At 41.1% G+C, this 22,328-nt stretch overlaps 1 protein-coding gene across 7 annotated transcripts in view; it reads left to right on the top strand.

Annotated features, from left to right (window-relative positions):
* Positions 1-627: 627 nt before the first annotated feature.
* The window catches only part of ATP9B (ATPase phospholipid transporting 9B (putative)), a 295,138-nt gene continuing 273,437 nt past the window's right edge, over positions 628-22,328 (top strand). For 5 of the 7 annotated variants that reach the window (XM_033178484.1, XM_033178483.1, XM_033178488.1 and 2 more), the window contains exon 1: positions 747-876. In XM_033178484.1, the coding sequence (XP_033034375.1) occupies positions 758-876 (119 nt within the window). In that variant the 5' untranslated portion in view covers positions 747-757. Of the gene's footprint in view, positions 877-22,328 lie in introns of all 7 variants that reach the window. The other 2 variants (XM_033178485.1, XM_033178489.1) reach the window with 1 other exon arrangement.

Here is a 22,328-nt window from a genome sequence, read left to right as displayed (position 1 = left end):
GGAAGAAAGCGGCAGTGAGGAAGCAGGACAAGAACATCTCGGAAATTCAGCCCAGCGCGGTGGGCGCGCCTGGGGTCGCGCCGCTTTGGGGACCAAGGCCACGGAGCACGACCCTGCCTGTGAACGCACAGACACCAACGGTTCCAAGGGCGCCGGCATTAAGCGCGCACCGAAGGCGGGCTGGAGAAGCGCGAGACGGCAGCAAGAAGGGTACTACTCCCGGCAGCACAGGCTCGGGACCAATCAGGAGGTCGAGCGCGCAGAACTTCCAGGAGACGGCTGCGAGGTCCTTCCACCCGCGGACCAGAGCGCGCCCGGCTGAACCATGACCCACGTGCGGTGCCTCCCGCGCTACCAGAAGACCAGCCCGCGGCGTACGCAAGCCCCGCCCCGCCGATCGGTGACGTCGTCGGGCCCGTCACGCGGCGGGGGCGGGGCCTCAGAACGCGACGCCCCTCGCCCCAGGCTTAGCCGCTCGTGACGTCATCGCCCGGATTCCACCGCCTTCCGCGCCGCGCTTTTGCCACCTGGGGCACGTCATCGTGCGCCGACGCCCAAAGGAGGGCGGGCCTAGCGACGCCACGCCTTCCGCGTCGCGTCGCCGCCGCTCTTGACGTCATCGGACCTCGCCGCTTGGCGGAGGCGGGGAAGGCCCGCGGGCGGTGCCTCAGCCGGGGTTGGCGCTGAGGGGAGAGGGCGGGGAAAAGGTGGCGAATTGAGGGGAAAGCGGGAGGGGCGGGAAAGGGGCGGCCGGAACATGGCGGACGAAATCCCGCTGTACCCGGTGCGTAGCGCCGCGGCGGCCGCAGCCAGCCGTAAACGCGCGGCCTACTACAGCGCCGCGGGGCCCGGGCCAGGAGCCGACCGGCACAGCAGGTAACCGAGGCGGGACCGGCGCCCGTCCCCCGCAGACGCGCCCCGGGGCCCCAGTCCAGCGCAGGAACCTGGAGCCGGGCGGGTCTGGGGTCCTACCGGCGCGCCCCATCTGTGCGCCGGGAGTCGGGAGTCTTGGGCGTTCTGGGCGCGCCGCAGCTGTGGCGTCCGCTGTGGTGAGGGCCGCGGGCAACTGCCGGAGCGAGCGTCTGCATCCCGGGACGCCTGGGCCGAGCGCGGGAGCCAGAACGGGAGCGGAGAACCGCGGTCCGGTGTTGAGGGGTGGCTGCTCTCCTAAAGTAAACGGGGATCAAAGGTCCTGATTTATGGGATAATTCAGAGTCTCCGAAACTTGTTTGGATAGCCGTATGAATTGTGAAGGTGACAGATGCAACTTTTAATTATATTGTTAAAAACACACTGCTTATTGAAATGACTTCTGTTCGACATTTCGGTATCTTTGCTAGGCGCACTTTTTACTTAAACACATACATACAAAGTGCTTTTTGTCGACACGTAATTTTGCCTTTAGAAAGGGAAATGGAGTATTGAGAACGGTTGACTTGTTTAGTGGGGCCACAGGTTAGCGGTAGAATTAGTGTACAGACCTTTCATACCCGAGATTAGATTTAACTCATATTTAACTTATTTCTCATTCAAAGAAAAGAAGAAAACTTTAAAAAATAAGTATTGCTTCTTACAGTTTTTGAAGTTTTATTCCAGAGGAATTGTAGAAAACATAATTTCACTCAATATGTAGTTGCTTCAGAATTTGAGTTTTTGAACAATTTTTGGTTTCGGCCATTTGAGAGACTGTACGTACAGCCCAGAGTACGTATCGGAATGTTACAACGCTGATTTGTGTGTTGATTTACCCACTAGCTGTTTGCTCTTGGGTAACTTAAACTCAAAGCCATGGTTTCCTCATCTGTAAAGTGCTGGATAATATTTTTTCTTACGGAATTATTGGAGATTACAGTAGAACATGTGTAAGGTGCCCTTTTTTCAGTGCTTGGTTGAAAGTGGGTTCTCTGGAACTACCATTTCTCCTTTCCTCCTTGGTGTTACCTATAGCAGTAATTATGTTCGTTATTTTAGGAGTTCATTATTTGGAAATGTGCCACCTGTTTCAAAATAGGTTTCCGTCACAGATTGAATCCGTTTTTGCCTCATGTACTTTGAAGCACTGTCATGTGGTGCACACACATTCAAGATTTTTTGTCTTCTCGGTGGATTGTTCCTTTCATGGTTAATGTTCCTCTGTGTCTGGTACCAAATTTTCTTTGCTCTGAAATCTTCTTTGTTAGATATTGATGTCGCCATTTATGCTTTTTTTGGATTAATGTTTGCATGGTATTAGCTTTCAACTTACCTATGTTGAATTTGAAGTGAGTTTCTTGTTGGATCTTATGATCCTATTTTTTATTGACTATGTCATTCTCTTTTGATTGGTATATTTACACCATTTACAGTTACAGTAATTATTGATATGTTAGAATATAAGTGTGCTATTTATTATCTGTGTTCTGTTTCTTCTGATTCTCATTGCTGTTTCTTTTTTTTTTTTTTTTTTTTGCCACTTTTTGGGTTACTTGGACACTTTTGGTATCCGTATAGTGTGTTTGAGATTAGGTGTTTGTATAGTTTTCACAGTGCTTGATCTGGGTATTACAGTATACATATGTGACTTATCACCATGGTGTATTGCTGTATTTCACCACTTCCAGTCAAGTGTGGAAACCCTTCTTTCAGTTAAGTCCTCACTTTAAATATCATGTCCTGGGTATCAGATGGTGTTACAGATGGTTGACACAGTTTTTGTGTCACTCGTCAAATATGGTTTGTAAAACTCATGATGATAAGGATAGTGTATTGCACATACCACGTGCCCGTATTTCCCCTTTTTCTATTGTTCTTCCCTTTTTTTTTTTGAGACAGAATCTTGCTCTTTTGTCCTGGCTGGAGTTAGTGATGTGATCATAGCTCATTACAGCCTTGACCTGTTGGGCCCAGGCAATCCACCCATGTAGCTGGGACTACAGGCACATACCACCATGCCTGGCTAATTACAAAAAAAATTTTTTTTTTTTTTGAGACGGAGTCTCGCTGTGTCACCCAGGCTGGAGTGCAGTGGCTGGATCTCCGCTCACTGCAAGCTCTGCCTCCTGGGTTCCTGCCATTCTCCCGCCTCAGCCTCCGAGTAGCTGGGACTACAGGCGCCCGCCACCGCGCCCTGCTAGTTTTTTTTGTATTTTTAGTAGAGACGGGGTTTCACCGTGTTAGCCAGGAGGGTCTCGATCTCCTGACCTCGTGATCCGCCCGCCTCGGCCTCCCAAAGTGCTGGGATTACAGGCTTGAGCCACCGCGCCCGGCCAAAAAAGGATCTTGCTATATTGCCCAGCTGATCTCAAGTGATCCTCCTGTGTCATCCTCCCAGAGTGTTATGATTAAGGCGTGAGCCATGGCTGCTAGCCTGCCATTCTATTCTTTGCACTTGAAAAATCTTGTGCCGCTTCCTTCTTGCGTCCATGGTTTCTGATTAGGATGCTGCTGTCACTCAGATTGATGTTCCCCTGTAGATAATGTGTCATTTCTCTCTGGCTGCTTTCAAGTTTTTACTTTGTCTAGTTTTCAGAAGTTTAATTATGATGTGTCTTGTCATGGATTTTATGTTTGGTTTTTTTGGTTTGTTTTTTATTTTTTTTGGTCTTCGACTAAATTTAGGAGGTTTTTAGCCATTATTTCTTCAACTACTCTTTGTTGTTGTTGAAATAATGGAGAGTTGCTCCCACTCACTTCTCTCCATTTGGATTTCCAGTGTTAAGAAAGTTGAATCTTACGTTGGTGTGTCATAATTCCCTTAGGCTTTTTCCTTGTTTCTTTTCTCTGTGTTGTTCAGATTGTGTACATTCTATTAATCTGTTCTCAAGTTCCCTAATTCTTTACTCTGTTATCTCCACTCTATTCTGTGAATGTTTTGGCTCTTGGTTTGACAGATGGTTTTCGATTGTCTCTTGGGTATTTTGTATATTAGGAGAATTTGGGTTCTATTTATATCTTTTATTTTGGCGTGCAGCCACCCTGTTTAGATTCAGCACATAGGTCCTGGACTACATTTGTGGCCTGTGGTTCTAAATGACATTTTAATTCTCAGAGCCTTTGTGCTGTGATCTTTGGTCTGCTTGGTTTATGTGGTATCACTGGGGCTCTTCCTGGTCTCTGTTGGTGCTGCGTGAGAGCGAAAGGTGGATTTTCCTAGGCCTGGTTTCTCTTGTTAAAAGATGGAAGTGTCAGACACATGGGGATGAAGAGGCTTCTTTGGCTGGGCCCTGGCTGTGGCTGTATCCCATCCATATGGACCCAGTGGCTGCCCTGGTGTCTCTGGGTTGGAGAAGAGGAGTGTTAGCACCACTGTGGCAAAAGGGTTCCTGTGGCACAATCCCTCTTGCTGGTGACACCTTGATGCTCTGATGTCTTGGAGCAAGATCTTAGGTTATGGATAAAAAGGTTTTTTGGACTGGGCTCCTTATATGGTAGGGTTGCCCCTGTTGGTGCTGCCTGGCTCTCCCTAATGAGAGAGAGGAGTCTCAGGCATGAGAGGCACAGAGCCTTGTTGGGCCAGCAGCTTGTAGTGTCAAGTTCCCCTTACTGCTCCTGCCCAGATGCCCCACTATCCTTTGATGGGAGAGGGGAGTCTCATGTCCCAATATCCCTTGGTGGGAGAGGGGAGTCTCAGGCCCCAATATCCCTTGCTGGGAGAGGGGAGTCTCAGTAAATCACTGCTGTCTTCTTACCTTCTTTCAGAACTCTCCTTTGATTGGCTCTTGCTTAATTACCAGGGCTTATAGTTGGACTTACTGGGGAGGAGCAGAGAAATGGGTCTGTGGCATTTTGTCTGGACCAGAAGTTGTGCTTCTACATTATTTTCTGAAGTTGGGTTTTATTTTATCGTGGTAACATACGCATAGTTTAAAAAGTTAAGTGATGCTTTTGCAAGGCGTACAGTAGGATACTGTGACTCTACCTGTATGTTGGTAAGTATTATTTGGCTCTTGAAAAGAACATTTATTTTGCTATTGTTAGGCGGAGTGTTCTGAAGTGTTGTTTATTTCCTTTTAGTTAATGGTCCTGTTGAGTTCGTCTTTCCTTGCAGCTTTGTTTATTCTCTTTTTTTCTTTTTTCTTTTTTTTGACATGGTCTCAGTCTGTTACCCGGGCTAGAGTGCAGTGGCATGATCATGGCTCAATACAGCCTCGACCTTTTGGGCTCAAGCCATCCTCCTGCTTCAGCCTCCAGAGTAGCTGGGATTGTAGGCACACGCCAACATGCGCAACTGATTAAAAAAGTTTTTTTTTTGTAGAGATGGGGTTCCACTGGACTTGAACTCCTGGGTTCAGTGATCGCCTTCTGTCGGCCTTCCAAAGCGCTGGGATTACAAGCATGAGCCAGTGCACCCTGCCTCTTTTTAGAGTTTTATCAATTTTTGTTTGACATATTTTGTAGGTCTATTGTTTGGTGCATACACGTTTGAGATTCCTGTGTGTTCTTGATGGATTGACACTTTTATCATTATGTAGTTCACCTGTGTGTCTCTGGTAATTTTTCTGCTCTGAAATCTACTTTATCTGACACTAATATAGCCACCTCTGCTTTCCTTCAATTAATGTTTGCATGGTATATAATTTTCCATCCTTTCACTCTCAGGTAACTTACATTTGAAGTGAGTTTCTGGTAGTTGTCATACGGTTGGTTCTTTTTTTACCCACTGCCATTGTCTGTCTTTTGATTGATGTATTTAGAGGGTTTATGTTCAGTATAATGTTTGATAATGCCATTTTATTTTTTGCTTTCTGTTTTTGTTTCTCTGTTTTCTTTTTCCTGCCTTATGGGTTATGCTTCAACATTTTTTAGAATTCTGGTTTATCTATAGTGTTCTTCAGTGTATTTCTTTGTATAGATATTACTTAGTGGTAGCTCTAGGAATTACATTATGTATACATAACTCATTGCAGTGTACTGTTGGTATTTTAACAGTTGTTGGGTGAAGTGTAAGAGCTTTGCCTCTTTAAATCCCTTTATCCTCCCGTTGGTAATATAATACTCATGTAAAAGTATATGTAGATTTTACATACATAAAAGTATATAAATATTTCCCTTATATACAATTAGAACCCCATATCAGACAGTGTTATAATTTTTGCTTTATCTCTCTAACAATCTAGAATATTCAAGAGGCAAAGGAAAGCCTATGATATTGACCTACCCTTTTTGCCCTTTCTCTTTTCTTATTTCCTGATAGTTCACAATTTCTCATTTTTGTTCTATTTCAGTAATTCTCTGTTCTTTTATGGTAAGTCTACTGGAAGCAAATTCTGTTCGTTTTCCTTCATCTGAAGATGCTTGTATTTCTCCTTCATTCCTGAAGGATAATTTCACCAGATACAGAATTTGGAGTTGACAGTTCTTTTCTTTCAGCACTTGAAAAATGTTATTATGCCACTTCTTTCTGGTCTCCGTGCTTTCTGATGAGAAATCTGATATCATTTGAGTTATTTTTCCTTTTGAGATAGGTGTCACTTTTCTCTTACTACTTTCAAGCATTTTTTTTAGTCTTTAGTTTTTAGTCGTTTGACTATTCTGGGTCTTGGTATGAATTTCTTCAGGATTACCCTGTTTGGGGTTTGCTTAGCATCCTGATTCTTTAAGTTTGTATCTTTTGTCAGATCTGAGAAGTTTGCAGCCATTCTTTGAGTGCTTTTTGAGCTCTACTCTCCATCTCTTCTTTTACCCTGGTGACACCTTGTGAAATCTTGTTGTACCGTAGGGTCCTGAGTTTCTACTCATTTTTTCTAAGTCCATTTCCTGTTCATCTTGGGCTGTTTCTATTGTTTTGTCTTAAAGTTCACTGATTTTTTCCCCCATTTTAAAAATTTTACTGTTGAGCCCATCCATTAAGGTTTTTAGTTTCAGAATTTCCAGTTGATTCTTCTTCATACTAGCAGTGTCTCTTCTGAGACTTTATATTTTTTTCATTTGTTTCAAGTCTGTTCATAATTGTCCATTGAGACATTTTTATGATATGTGTTTAAAAATCCTTGTTAGATAATTTCAGTGTCTGTGTTGTTTTGATGTTGACATCTATTGATTCTCTTTTCTCATTTGAGTTGAAATTTTTCTGGTTTTGGGGATAATGAGTGATTTTCCAGTATAGCCTAGACATTTTGTTATGAGATTTGGGATCTTATTTAAATCTTTTGCTTATCGGGCCTAGTGGTAGTGGTAGTGGAATGTGGGGATTACTGCCAGAAGGGGGTGAAGAGCCAGGTTCCCTTCACAGCCCCTTTTGACATCTGGAAAGGGAAGGTGCCATGTGACTGCTGGCTCCCCAGTGGTCTCTGCTAGCACCACCTTGGCTGGGAAGGGGAGGAGTGCCTAGTTACTGCATGCCTGTGGCCTCCACTGACATTGCATGGGTGGTGTTACCTTTTAGAAGGTGGTTAGATTTTCCACTTCTCACTAGGCCTCCTCTGACAGTGATAGAGATGGGTAGGAGTGCTTTATTACTGCCAGTTGGGGGTATTAAATAAAATGTACCAGAGGCCATTATTTCAGACTAAGCTCCTGCCCCAGGCCAAGCAGACCAGAACAAACCAGAATGGAGTCACTTGTGCTAGGTGCCACAATCAAACTAAATTAAAAACAGACCAATTTCCCCCCAAACAAGAGATTCACAGCAACCAGTCATAAGGGGGCCAAACTGAGCCAGCGTAAGAGAGTCCTCTCTACCCTGTAAGGAAAGTAACTTTGAAATGCCCAATCTGTATTTTGTTCCCTGAATCTACTTTCTGCAGCCTTTTCTGGCTGCCAAGTTTACTTCTGCTGCTCAGCTGATCTGAGTATCTTTCTATTTCATAGATGAAATACTGCCTGATTTGCTAATAAAAGCCAGTTCGATCTTTAAACTAAATTTTTTGAAACTTTAACAGGGATGAGCGTCTGGCACCCTTGTGCATGTACCCTACAATGACTGCCAGGCTTGGATGGATGTCTCCACTCCCCACTTGGTCTGCCCTGACACCATCTGGGCAGTGGGGAGAGTATCTTCCTACAGCTGGGCAGTGTGGGAGTCCAGGCTTCACTCACTCTTTGCTGTTTCAGTGTGGGTGAGGCTGTGCTTTTTCTGTCATCTTTGGATGGGATATTCCTATCAAAATTTTTTGTTCTGCTAGGCTGCCCTTTTCCTAGCCCTTTGGCTAGAAAGACCAGACTTTTCTTGGGGACTTTTTTGGTCTGTGTCTATTACTTTTCTGGTTGCCAACTCTCTAGTACACAACATGGGCACGAGACCAAAAGGGAATACTGGAAACTCACTGATGTCTTGTTCTCTGAGTCCAAGGACCTTACTGGTCTGCCCTCTTCTCTCCACCTTTTGATGTTTAATGTCCAGAGTTTTTATCTGTGTTTAGTGGGAAGAATAGGGAGTAGCACATTTACTCTATCTTGCTCTAGAACTGGAAGGAAGGAGCATTTTACATTTTTTCTTTTTTCTTCTTTTTATGTACTCTTTTTTATTTTAAAATTGCTTCATTTACTCATTTTTAACAGCTTTTTTGATATAGTTTATATATATACAAGTTACCCTACTTAAAGTGTATAGTTCAGTGTTTTTTGTTTTTTTTTTTTATGCTTTAAGTTCTGGGATACATGTGCAGAATGTGCAGGTTTGTTACATAGGTTTACACATGTCATGGTGATTTGCTGCACCTGTCAACCCATCATCTACATTAGGTATTTCTCCTAATGCTATCCCTCACCTAGCCCCTAACCCCCTGTCAGGCCCTGGTGTGTGTTGTTCCCCTCCCTGTGTCCATGTGTTCTCATTATTCAGCTCCCATTTATGAGTGAGAACATGCGGTGTTTGGTTTTCTGTTCCTGTGTTAGTTTGCTGAGAGTAATAGTTTCCAGCTTCATCCTTGTCACCGCAAAGGACATGAACTCGTCCTTTTTTTATGGCTGCATAGTATTCCATGGTGTGTTTGTGCCACATTTTCTTTATCCAGTCTATCATTGATGGGCATTTGGGTTGGTTCCAAGTCTTTGCTATTGTGAATAGTGCTCCAATAAACATACATGTGCATGTGTCTTTATAGTAGAATGATTTATAATCCCTTCGGTGTATACCCAGTAATGGGATGGCTGGGTCAAATGGTATTTCTAGTTCTAGATCCTTGAGAAATTGCCACACTGTCTTCCACAATGGTTGAACTAATTTAGACTCCCACCAACAGTATAAAAGCATTCCCATTTCTACACATTCTCTCCAGCATCTGTTGTTTCCTGACTTTTTAGCGATTGCCATTCTAACTGGCGTGAGATGGTATCTCCTTGTGGTTTTGATTTGCATTTCTCTGATGAGCTTTTTTTCGTATGTTTGTTGGCCGCATAAATATCTTCATTTGAAAAGTGTCTGTTCATATCTTTCGTCTGCTTTTTGATGGGATTGGTTTGTTTTTTTTTTAATTGTAAATTTAAGTTCCTTGTAGATTCTGGATATTAGTCCTTTGTCAGATGGATAGATGACAAAAATTTTCTCCCATTCTGTAGGTTGCCTGTTCACTCTGATGGTCGTTTCTTTTGCTGTGCAGAAGCTCTTCAGTTTACTTAGATCCCATTTGGCAATTTTGGCTTTTGTTGCCGTTGCTTTTGGTGTTTTAGTCGTGAAGTCTTTGCCCATGGCTATGTCCTGAATGATATCGCCTAGGTTTTCTTCTAGGGTTTTTGTAGTTTGAGGTCTTACATTTAAGTCTTTAATCCACTTTGAGTTAATTTTCGTATAAGGTATAAGGAAGGGGTCCAGTTTGTTTTCTGCGTATGGCTAGCCAGTTTTCCCAACACCATTTGTTAAATAGGGAATCCTTTCCCCATTGCTTGTTTTTGTCAGGTTTGTCAAAGATCAGATGGTTGTAGATGTGTGGCATTACTTCTGAGGCCTCTGTTCTGTTCCATTGGTCTGTATATCTGTTTTGGTACCAGTACCATGCTGTTTTGGTTACTGTAGCCTTGTAGTATAGTTTGAAGTCAGGTAGCATGATGCCTCCAGCTTTGTTCTTTTTGCTTAGGATCGTCTTGGCTATGTGGGCTCTTTTTTGGTTCCATATGAAATTTAAAGTAGTTTTTTTCTAATTCTGTGAAGAAAGTCAGTGGTAGCTTGATCGGGATAGCATTGAATCTATAAATTACTTTGGGCAGTATGGCCATTTTCACAATATTGATTCTTCCTATCCGTGAGCATGGAATGTTTTCCATTTGTTTGTGTCCTCTCATTTCCTTGAGCAGTGGTTTGTAGTTCTCCTTGAAGAAGTCCTTCACATCCCATGTAAGTTGTATTCCTAGTTATTTTATTCTCTTTGTAGCAGTTGTGAATGGGAATTCACTCATGATTTGGCTCTCTCTTTGTCTATTATTGGTGTATAGGAATGCCTGTGATTTTTGCACGTTGGTTTTGTATCCTGAGACTTTGCTGAAGTTGCTTATCAGCTTAAGCAGATTTTGGGTTTTCTAAGTATACAATCGTATCATCTGCAAACAGAAGCAATTAGACTTCCTCTTTCCCTATTTGAATAACCTTTATTTATTTCTCTTGACTGATTGCCCTGGCCAGGACTTCCAATACTATGTTGAATAGGAGTGGTGAGAGAGGGCATCCTTGTCTTGTGCCAGTTTTCAGAGGGAATGCTTCCAGCTTTGGCCCATTCAGTATGATATTGGCTGTGGGTGTCTCATAAATAGCTCGTATTATTTTGAGATACATTCCATCAATACCTACTTTATTGAGAGTTTTTAGCATGAAGTGGTGTTGAATTTTATCGAAGGCCTTTTCTGTATCTATTGAGATAATCATGTGGTTTTTGTCATTGGTTCTGTTTATGTGATGGATTACGTTTATTGATTTGTGGATGTTGAACCAGCCTTGCATCCCAGGGATGAAGCTGACTTGGTCGTGGTGGATAAACTTTTTGATGTGCTGCTGGATTTGGTTTGCCAGTATTTTATTGAGGATTTTTCACATCGATGTTCATCAGGGATATTGGCCTGAAATTTTCTTTTTTTGTTGTGTCTCTGCCAGGTTTTGGTATCAGGATGATGATGGCCTCATAAAATGAGTTAGGGAGGAGTCCCTCTTTTTCTGTTGTTTGGAATAGTTTCAGAAGGAATGGTACCAGCTTGTCTTTGTACTTCTGATAGAATTCGACTGTGAATCTGGTCGTGGGCTTTTTTTGGTTGGTAGGCTATTACTGCCTCAATTTCAGAACTTGTTATCGGTCTATTCAGGGATTTGACTTCCTCCTGGTTTAGTCTTGGGAGGGTGTATGTGTCCAGGAATTTATCCGTTTCTTCTAGATTTTCTAGTTTATTTGCATAGAGGTGTTTATAGTATTCCCTGATGGTAGTTTGTATTTCTGTGGGGTCAGTGGTGATATCCCCTTTATCATTTTTTATTGTGTCTGATTCTTCTCTCTTTATTTCTTTATTATTCTGGCTAGTGGTCTGTTTTGTTAATCTTTAAAAAAAACCGGCTCCTGGGATATTCATTATTATATCCAGCCAAACTAAAGTGAAGGAGATATAGACACGAAAAACCCTTCAAAGAAAAGGGTTTGAAGGGTTTTTCGTGTCTATCTCCTTCAGTTTAGTTGGGCCGGATATACAATTCTGGGTTGAAAATTTTTTTATTTAAGAATGTTGAATATTGGACCTCACTCTCTTCTGGCTTGTAGGATTTCTGCAGAGAGATCTGCTGTTAGTCTGATGGGCTTCCCTTTGTGGGTAACCCGACCTTTCTTTCTGGCTGCCCTTAACATTTTTTCCTTCATTTCAGCCTTGTTGAATCTGACGATTATGTCTTGGGGTTGCTCTTCTCAAGGAGTATCTTTGTGGTGGTCTCTGTATTTCCTGAATTTGAATTCTGGCCTGTCTTGCTAGGTTGGGGAAGTTCTCCTGGATAATATCCTGAAGAGTGTTTTCCAACTTGGTTCCATTCTCCCCATTACCTTCAGGTATACCAATCAAGCGTAGGTCTGGTCTTTTCACATAGTCCCATGTTTCTTGGAGGCTTTGTTCATTCCGTTTCATTCATTTTTCTCTAATCTTGTCTTCACGCTTTATTTCATTAAATTGATTATCAGTCTCTGATATCCTTTCTTCCGTTTGGTTTGGCTGTTGATACTTGTGTATGCTTCATGAAGTTCTCGTGCTGTGTTTTTCAGCTCCATCAGGTCATTTATGTTTTTCTCTATACTGGTTATTCTAGTTAGCAATTCCTCTAACCTTTTTTCAAGGTTCTTAGCTTCCTTGCATTGGGTTAGAACATGCTCCTTTGGCTCGGAGGAGTTTGTTATTACCCACCGTCTGAAGCCTACTTTTGTCAGTTCGTCAAACTCATTCTCCGTCCAGTTTTGTCCCCTTGCTGGTGAGGAGTTGTGATCCTTTGGAGGAGAAGAGGCATTCTGGTTTTAGGAATTACCAGCATTTTTGGGCGGGTTTTTCCTCATCTTCGTGGATTTATCTACCTTTGGTCTTTGATGCTGGTGTCCTTCGGATTGAGTGTTTGTGTGGATGTCCTTTTTGTTGATGTTGATGCAATTTCTTTGTTTGTTAGTTTTACTTCTAACAGTCAGGCTCCTCTGCTGCAGGTCTGCTGGAGTTTGCTGGAGATCCATTCCAGATCCTGTTTACCTGGGTTTCACCAGTGGAGGTTGCAGAACAGCAAAGATTTCTGCCTGTTCCTTCCCTTGGAAGCTTTGTCTTAGAGGGGCACCTGCCAGATGCCACCTGGAGCTCTTCTGTATGAGGTGTCTGTTGACCCCTGCTAGGAAGTGTCTCCCAGTCAGGATACACGACGGTCAGGGACCCACTTGAGGAGGCAAATCTGTCCCTCAGCAGAGCTCAAGCGCTGTGCTGGGAGATACGCTGCTCTCTTCAGAGTTGGCAGACAGGAGCATTTAAGTCTGCTGAGGCTGTGCCTATAACCTGCCCTTCCCCTTAGTGCTGTGTCCCAGGAAGATGGGAGTTTTATCTATAAGCCCCTGACTGGGGCAGCTGCCTTTCTTTCAGAGATGGCCTACCCAGAGCGGAAGAATCTAAAGAGGCAGTCTGGCTGCAGTGGCTTGGCTGAGCTCTGATGGCGGCTTTGTTTACATTGTGAGGGGAAAACCACCTACTCAAGCCTCAGTAACGGCAGGCGCCCCTTGCCCCACCAAGCTCGGGCATCCCAGGTTGACGTCAGACTGCTGTGCTGGCAGTGAGCATTTCAAAGTGAATCTTAGCTTGCTGGGCTCCGTGGGGGTGGGATCCACTGAGGTAGACCGCTTGGCTCCCTGGCTTCAGCCTTTCCAGGAGAGTGAACGGTTCTGTCTTGTTGGCATTCCAGGTGCCATGGGGTATGAAAAAAGACTCCTGCAGCTAGCTCGGTGTCTGCCCAAATGGCTGCCCAGCTTTGTGCTTGAAACGCAGGGCCCTGGTGGTGTAGGCACCCAAAGGAATCTCCTGGTCTGAGGGTTACAGAGACCGTGGGGAGAGCGTAGTATTTGGACCAAAATGCACTGTTTCTCACAGCACAGTCCTTCAGGTCTTCCCTTGACTAGGGGTGGGAGTTTGCCTGACCCCTTGCGCTTCCCGGGTGAAGCAACACCCCTCTTTGCTTCAGCTTGCCCTCCGTGGGCTGCACCCACTGTCTCCCCAGTCCCAGTGAGATGAGCTGGGTACCTGAGTTGGAAATGCAGAAATCACTTGCCTTCTGCCTTGATCTCACTGGGAACTGCAGACCAGAGCTATTCCTATTCAAGCATTTTTTTTTTTTTTTTTTTTTTTTGAGAGGGAGTCTTGCTCTGTTGCTAGGCAGGAGTACAGTGGCACGATCTCGGCTCACTGCAACCTTTGCCTCCCAGGTTCAAGCGATTCCCCTGCCTTAGCCTCCTGAGTAGCTGCGACTACAGGCTCGTGCCGCCATGCCTGACTAGTTTTTTTTTTGTTTTAGTAGAGGCAGGCTTTCACCATGTTGGCCAGGATGATCTCCATCTCCGGACCTCATGATCCACCCGCCTCGGCCTCCCAAAGTGCTGCGATTACAGGCGTGAGCCACTGCGCCCAGCCCAGTGTTTTTTAGAATATTCATAGATAAATGTAACCATCACCAAAGTCAATGTTTGAACATGTTCATCATGTCCAAAAAAAACCTCGTACCCTGGAGCTACCACCCTCATCTTGTCATTTTCCATTCCACTTATCCCCCAACCTCCTATCTATAGAGTTTTTTCATTGTGGTAAAATACAGGTAATTTAAAATTTACCATTTTAACTATTTGTAACAAGTCACTAATTTCACAATGGTACACATTTCCCAAAATAGAAATATTAGAACATAACGATTTTGCTATAAACTTTATTCACTTCCCAATTTAAATTTTGGAAAGTGTGTGCTATAGAATAGAAGTAAAAAAAAAAAAAAGAAATGTAAGTTAGTGTATTGTCTTAATTTACCAGAAGCAGAATTTTACTTTGTGTAGCCTAGATATCCACACTGGCAGTTGAAAACGAAATAGTTATTAGAAAAACAGCTTTCATAGGAGCTTTACTTCGCTTTGTGAGCTTTGAAAGTTTCCTTCCTTGACCATATGAAAATGACATTTTGTTCTTACGTATAAAGAATTGTAGTTACTGTATTTTAGAAGTTCTCAGGTTTTCCTTGAAGTGGAATTATTTTTATTTCATTATAATCATACTATTTTAGAACACAGTATATTTAAAAGATAATGTTGGTTGGTTGTTAAAATGTATAAAAATTTTCATGATTGGGCTTGTATTTTATAAAACTTTCCAAGGGAAGAATTAGATGTGATTTGAGTATGATGTTAGTCCATTTTTGCATTGCTATAAAGAAATATAATACTTGAGGCCGGGTAATTTACACACACAAAAAAAAGAGAGAGAGATTTAATTGGCTCATGCTTCTGTAAGCTTTTCAGGAAGCATGGTGCTGGCATCTGCTTCTGGGGAGGCCTCAGGAAGTATACAATCATGGTGGAAGGTATTGGGGAGCCAGCATGTCACATGACAAAAGGGAGCAAGAGAGAATGGGAGGTCCCAGACTCTTATAAACAACCAGATCTCACGTGAACTAAGTGAGAACTCACTTATCAATCACCATGGGGATTCATGAGGGGACCACCCCTACCCCATGATTCAGTATCTCCCACTAGGCCCCACCTCTGACATTGGTGATCACATTTCAACATGAAATTTGCAAGGGACACACATCCAAACCGTATCATATGGTTGAGGAAGATTGAAACATTCAATAGCACATTGCCTTTATTATCATTGAGGATGAGGATGTTACTGTTTTCATATGTCATTAAGTAAACAAAATGATGTGTATCACACGTAGTAGCTCATAGTTCACTGGGAATGCAATTACTTGTGAAGTCTGTTTTCTACAAAGTCGTGAGACATTGATTTCTCCTTCGCATTGTTAACATCTGGGTGAAAATAAGGTATTTGTTAAATTGGTGTTTCCCATTTTTGCGTTTTAAGTGATGGTGGTGTCATTCAAATTATCTTTGCAGTTAAATGAAGAATGAATGACACAAAGCATTGTTTTGTTTATCCATGTCCGTTATTAGTTTTTCTTTGCTTTTGTCAGCAGTGTGACTACTGGCCCTGCCCAGAGGCATTTGCAATCTTCTAATAGTTAAGTTTTAGCATTGAAAGATACTAGTGTTAAGAACAGATGTCTATTGTCTGATTATTGGTAAAACATTAGTGTTTCTTGGTAGAAGCAACACAATTTTTTTTAATGTTAGATTTCTCATTCTGAGAGTCTATACACAATTTTCTATGAATAATAAAACTTTGATAATTATGATAGTCTAATATTTTACTAGTTGTAAAAATGAAACTTCTTTTGCTGTGATGGTTCACAATTGAAATGCCTTTTTTTTTTTTTTTAAAAGGCATAGTACTAATTCTTAAGACAGTATTTATCTAATTGTCCAGTCCCAGGATTCGTTGAAATCAGAGACATTTTCTTAGGGATTCTATAGGAGTTTCCTTTAAAAGGTCTATGTAGGCCGGGCGCTGTGGCTAACACCTGTAATCTCAGCACTTTCGGAGTCCGAGGTGGGCGGATCACCTGAGGTCAGGAGTTTGAGACCAGCCTGGCCAAGGTGGTGAAACCCTGTCTCTACTAAAAATGTAAAAATTAGCTGGATGTGATGGCGAGCACCTGTAATCCCAGCTACTTGGGAAGCCAAGGCAGAAGAATTGCTTGAACCTGGGAGTCTGAGGTTACAGTGAGCTGAGATTGCACCTCTGCACTCCAGCCTGGGAGACAGAGCAAGACTCTATTTCCAAAAAAAAAAAAAAAAAAAAAAAAGAAGTATAAAATAAAATAATCTCAAGATTAAAAAATTATTTACACTTGCCAGAATAGAAATGTTTTACTTCTTTCTTTATTTTTTACACCTAATAGTATTAGCATGAAGACAGAGTTGATAATAGGGAACATCACAATTTTAGGTAACTGAAGTATGTATCCTGAGCTAATTGGCTATATAGCTTCAAATTTCTGGGTTTGCATTTACATAACATTGGATATTGTACCATTATAATTCAGAAGTTTTTCTCAGTTTATGTATAGCAGTGTTATTCCAATAAATTGGTGTTCAGTTTTCTTGTAGAACATTTTAGAAATCATTAGCTCCAAGGTTACTGTATATGTAATTCCCATGGGGGAAATGACATCTCAGCTTAGGGGACTATTTCCATGTTCCTTTTGCTGCGTTTTGCTACTAAAGTCAAGGCATATTTTTCAGGCAGCCATCCCTTTAATTTTATTCATTTATCTGCTGGCTTATTTATTTATTTTAACGTCTTACCCTTTGTCTTAGTCCATTTTGTGGTGCTGTAACAGAATATCTGAGACTAGATAATTTATAAAGAACAGAAATTTATTTCTCACACTTCTGGAGGCTGGAAGTCCAAGATCAAGGTATTGACATCTGGTGAGACCTTCTTGCTGTGTCCTCACATGGGGGAGGATGGGAGGGCAAGAGAGGAAGAACGTGGTTTCCTCACATGGCAGAAGAGCAGGATAGAGCGAACCCATTGCAATATGCCCTCTTTATGATGGCATTAATGCGTCATGAGGGTGGAACTATTGTAGCCTAAATGCTTCCCATTAGGCACTATCTCCTAAGACTGTTGCATTGAGGATGAAGCTTCCAACACATGAATTTGGAGGGGACAAAAACATTTCAACCATAGCACCATTTGTCTCCTTTGCTGCTATAGAGGGGAGAGTCCCAATTTCTCATTAGTTTATGCAGCTTGCTGCTTACTAATGACTTATCAATGACAGTTCAACCTTGTAGTTGTATTTGATGAAGGAAATATGCACATTTCTTTATAGCACTTAGTTTTTTTGCTTTGTTTTCTACTTTACTGACATGCAGGCAAAGGGGGAGTGTTTATTTTTAAAGAAGCTTTGAGCATTAGACATGTTTTAAATATATTTCTTTAATATCGATTGGCTTCAAATTGACAAATGGGATCTCATTAAACTAAAGAGCTTTTGCACAGCAAAAGAAACTACCATCAGAGTGAACAGACAACCTACAGAATGGGAGAAAATTTTTGCAACCTACTCATCTGACAAAGGGCTAATATCCAGAATCTACAAAGAACTCAAACAAATATACAAGAAAAAAACAAACAACCCCATCAAAAAGTGGGGAAAGGATATGAACAGACATTTCTCAAAAGAAGACATCCATACAGCCAACAGACACATGAAAAAATGCTCATCATCACTCGCCATCAGAGAAATGCAAATCAAAACCACAATGAGATACCATCTCACACCAGTCAGAATGGCAATCATTAAGAAGTCAGGAAACAACAGGTGTTGGAGAGGATGTGGAGAAATAGGAACACTTTTACACTGTTGGTGGGATTGTAAACTAGTTCAACCATTATGGAAATCAGTATGGCAATTCCTCAAGGATCTAGAACTAGATGTACCATATGACCCAGCCATCCCACTACTGGGTATATACCCAAAGGATTATAAATTACTCTACTACAAAGACACATGCACATGTATGTTTATTGCGGCACTATTCACAATAGCAAAGACTTGGAATCAACCCAAATGTCCATCAGTGACAGACTGGATTAAGAAAATGTGGCACATATACACCATGGAATACTATGCAGCCATAAAAAAGGATGAGTTTGCGTCCTTTGTAGGGACATGGATGCAGCTGGAAACCATCATTCTTAGCAAACTATCACAAGAAGAGAAAACCAAACACCGCATGTTCTCACTCATAGGTGGGAACCGAACAATGAGATCACTTGGACTCGGGAAGGGGAACATCACACACTGGGGCCTATCATGGGGAGGGGGGAGGAGGGAGGGATTGCATTGGGGAGTTATACATGATATAAACGTTATGCACATGTACCCTAGAACTTAAAGTATAATTAAAAAAAAATATATCGATTGGCTTCTAAGAAGTGTTTCTCATCGAAATGGAAACAATAAGGCTATTAGATATTTAAGATAAAATGTAAGTTTTTAAGCTAGTTATTGTATTGATTTACTTTTACTTAGATACATGTAAATTATGTGCCTTCCAGTACTTGCGAGTTGAGAGTTCCTAATTTTTTTTTTTTTAAACCTTTGGCTGCAGTTCAGATAGCTGTCCTTGTTTCTTACCATGGCAGTGCTCTTGGGTTTGGTATCATCCATTCTGTCGTCTTTGTTCATAATTGTTTTTACTCATTTTAAAAGTATGTTCCCAGAATTATACTTAATTGCTGGAAACGTTGATTTTTCTTGAGTGACAAACCAATTAAGTGTGTATGACACCAGGCAACAAAGACACTTAAGATTCTGCACTTTTCCTGTCTCTGAAAAAATCCATTATTCATCATCTTACTGTTTTTAAATACTGAGGTAAAATTTTCAATACAATAGGAAAATTGTCTTGGAAATGGAATAAATTGCTTGCCAGTTCGAAGGCTCCATTTCTGGAGTTGAGGTTACAAAACATGATGTTGCTTGTATTTCTTATCTTTCAGAACTCGTTGTGCTGAGTTTCCTGCATTAAACTTGATAAGATTGTGACTTTTACTAAAATAAGACATAACTGTTGAAATAATGAAAAAGACCAAAAGTCTCATTTTGTGTATTATATTACAGTATATTTATGTGGTGTTTTGAATTTTATTTGCATTTTGTATAAATATTCATTTTCTAGTTGACTGTTTTAAAAGAAGCAATCTCATACAGAGAAGAAAAAAATGACATTTTAAGGGAAAAATATTATTAATGTTTTAGGTCTGTTACTTCACAGATCATGTAATTTTTTGCCTAAATTATAATGAAACTTGTATGTTGTAAGGATGTTCTGTGATGCTGTCAATAGTGGTTGGAGTTGTGTATAAAAGATTATCTGGAGACACTTCAGCAAGTAGCATTTGGATTGGTAGAGTAGGGTGTTTAAAAGAGGGGTGAAAAGAAGTGACTACCATTTTTCCTAACGCATTTACTTTCAACAAAGTTCTTCTCTGTGATTATTTTTAGTGACAATATTCTAATTCCATTGTATATTTCACCAATTATTTATTCATGGATATTGTGCTTTTTGCCGTGTTTCCTTGGGTCTTTTTCAACATCACAGCACAGTGGTGGTTACCTTTGTAGAGAAATGCTGAACACATTTTAAATTTCCATGGGATAATGAGAAACCCTGGTTAAAGTTTATTTACATTACAGAAATAAAAAGCTTTCAATGCAGCTTCAAAAATTGTTCTCCACTTTTACCAGCGATTACGAGTGCCTGTTTATCCAAGGCTGTTGGCCATATTGAATGTTAAGAATTCTTTTTTACATTTGGTAAGCAAGACATGGTCTCTTCTTGTTTGAATTTGCATATTTAAAAGTCCTCTGTGAAGGCATAAGAATGATGCAATGGACTTTGGGGATGCAGGGGGAAAGGTTGGGAAGGGGGTGAGGGATAAAAGACTACAAATTGAGTTCATTGTATACTGCTCGGGAGATGGGTGCAGCAAAATCTCACAAATCACCACTGAAGAACTTATGTAACTAAATACCACCTGTTCCCCAAAAGCCTGTGGAAATAAAAAATTATAAAAAAAATAAAAGCCCTTTGTGAAAACAAAAGTTATTCCAGGTTTAAAACCTTTCAATAGCTTTCCATTACACTTACAATTAAACCCCTTTCTGATGCTTGGCCTGCACTGTGTCCCTTGTTCCTACCCATCTCTTCAGCTGCTTCTGGTGTCCTGCTCCCCTTGGCCCGCTGTGCACGTGTCCTGCTGGCTTTGTGTTGTGGCTCTCTACAAGGTCTCTGCACTAGTTGGCCAGTCTTCCTAGGCCTTCAGGGATTGGCTGCTTTACCTCCAGATGTCACTACTTGGGGCCTAGCATCTTGGGTGAGCTAAGGAAGACCTCTCCCTCACTTCCAGTCTTATGAAAAAAATTATTTTTAATTATTCATTGTTATGGATACATAATGGTTATGCACATTTATGGGGTACATATGATGTTTTGATACATGCATACAACGTGTAATGATCGAATTGGGTAATTGGGATATCCATCACCTCCAGCATTTATCATTTCTTTGTGTTAGGAACTTCCCAATTTTATTCTTTTATTTATTTGAAATACACACTAAATTACTCTTAATTATAGTTGCCCTGTTGTGCTACTGAACACTAGTTCTTATTCCTTGTATCTCACTGTATTTTTATACCCGTTACCCATCCCTTCTTTGTCCCCTACTCTGTACTACCCTTCCCAGCCTCTGATAAGCATCATTCTACTCTCTGTCTCCATGAGTCCAACTCTTTTGAGCTCCCACATGTGAGTGAGAATGTGTGATATTTATGTTTCTGTACTTGGCTTATTTTACTTAAAATAATGTCCTCTTGTTCCATCAATGTTGATGTAAATGACTGGATCTCATTCTTTTTTACTGTTGAATAGTACTCCATTGTGTTTATGTACCACATTTTCTTTATCCATTCATCTGTTGATGGACACTTAGGTTGCTTCCAAATTTTAACTGTTGTAAACAGTACCGCAGCAAACATAGGAATGCAGGTATCTCTTTGATAACACTGATTTCCTTTATTTTTGGTATGTACCCAGCAGTGGGATTGCTGGATCATATAGTAGCTCAATTTTTAGTTTTTTAGGAAGTTCCAAACTGTTCTTCATAGTGATTGTACTAATTTACATTCCCACCAACAGTGAACAAGGGTTACCTTTTCTTTACATCCTTGCCAGCATTTGTTATTGCTTGTCCTTTGGATATAAGCCGTTTTAACTTGGGTGAGATGATCTCTCTTTGTAGCTTTGATTTGCATTTCTCTGATGATCAGCGACGTCAAGCACCTTTTCATATGCCTGTTTGTGATTTGTATGTCTTCTTTTGAGAAATGTCTATTTAGATCTTTTGCCCATTTTTGATTAGATTGTTAGAATTTTCCGTATGGAGTTGTTTGAGCTCCTTATAAATTCTGATTATTAATCCCTTGTCAAAGGGGTAGTTGGCAGATATTTTCCCCCATTCTGTGGGTTGTCTCTTCACTTTGTTGATTGTATCCTTTGTTCTGCAGAAACTTTTGAACTTGATGTGATCTCGTTTGTCCATGTTTGCTTTAGTTGCCTGTGCTTGAGGGGTATTGCCAAAGAAGTCTTTGCCCAGACCATTGTCCTGGAGATTTCCCCCAGTATTTTCTTGTAATAGTTTCATAGTTTGAGGTCTTAGATTTAAGCCTTTAATCTGCTTTAATTTGATTTTTGTAGATAGAGATGGGATCTAGTTTCATTCTCTGGCGTATGGAGATCCAGTTTTCCCAGCACCATTTATTGAAGAGACTGTCTTTTCCCCAGTGTATTTTCTTGGCACCTTTGTCAAAAACAAGCTCACCATTAATGTGTGGATTTGTTTCTGGGTTCTCTGTTCTGGTCCTTTGGTCTGTGTGTCTGTTTTTATGCCAGTAACTTGCTGTTTTGGTTACTATAGCTCTGCAGTATAATTTGAAGTTAGGTAATGTGATTCCTCCAGTTTTGTTCTTTTTGCTTAGGATAGCTTTAACTATTCTGGGTCTTTTGTAGTTTCATATAAATTTTCAGATTGTTTTTTCTATGTCTGTGAAGAATGTCATTGGCATTTTGATAGGGATTGCATTGAATCTGTAGAATGCTTTGGGTAATATGGACATTTTAACAATATTGATTTTTCCAATCGATGTACATGGAATATTTTTTCATTTTTTGGTGTCCTCTTCAATTTCCTTCATCAGTGTTTTATATTTTTCATTATAGAGATCTTTTACTTCTTTGGTGAAGTTAATTC

This window comes from Trachypithecus francoisi, unplaced genomic scaffold (genome assembly GCF_009764315.1).
Source record: "Trachypithecus francoisi isolate TF-2019V2 unplaced genomic scaffold, Tfra_2.0 Lachesis_group19, whole genome shotgun sequence".
In the NCBI taxonomy this organism is placed as follows: Eukaryota; Metazoa; Chordata; class Mammalia; order Primates; family Cercopithecidae; genus Trachypithecus; species Trachypithecus francoisi.
The sequence above is the reverse complement of the archived record's forward strand: the minus strand, read 5'-3'. Positions and strand labels throughout refer to the sequence as shown.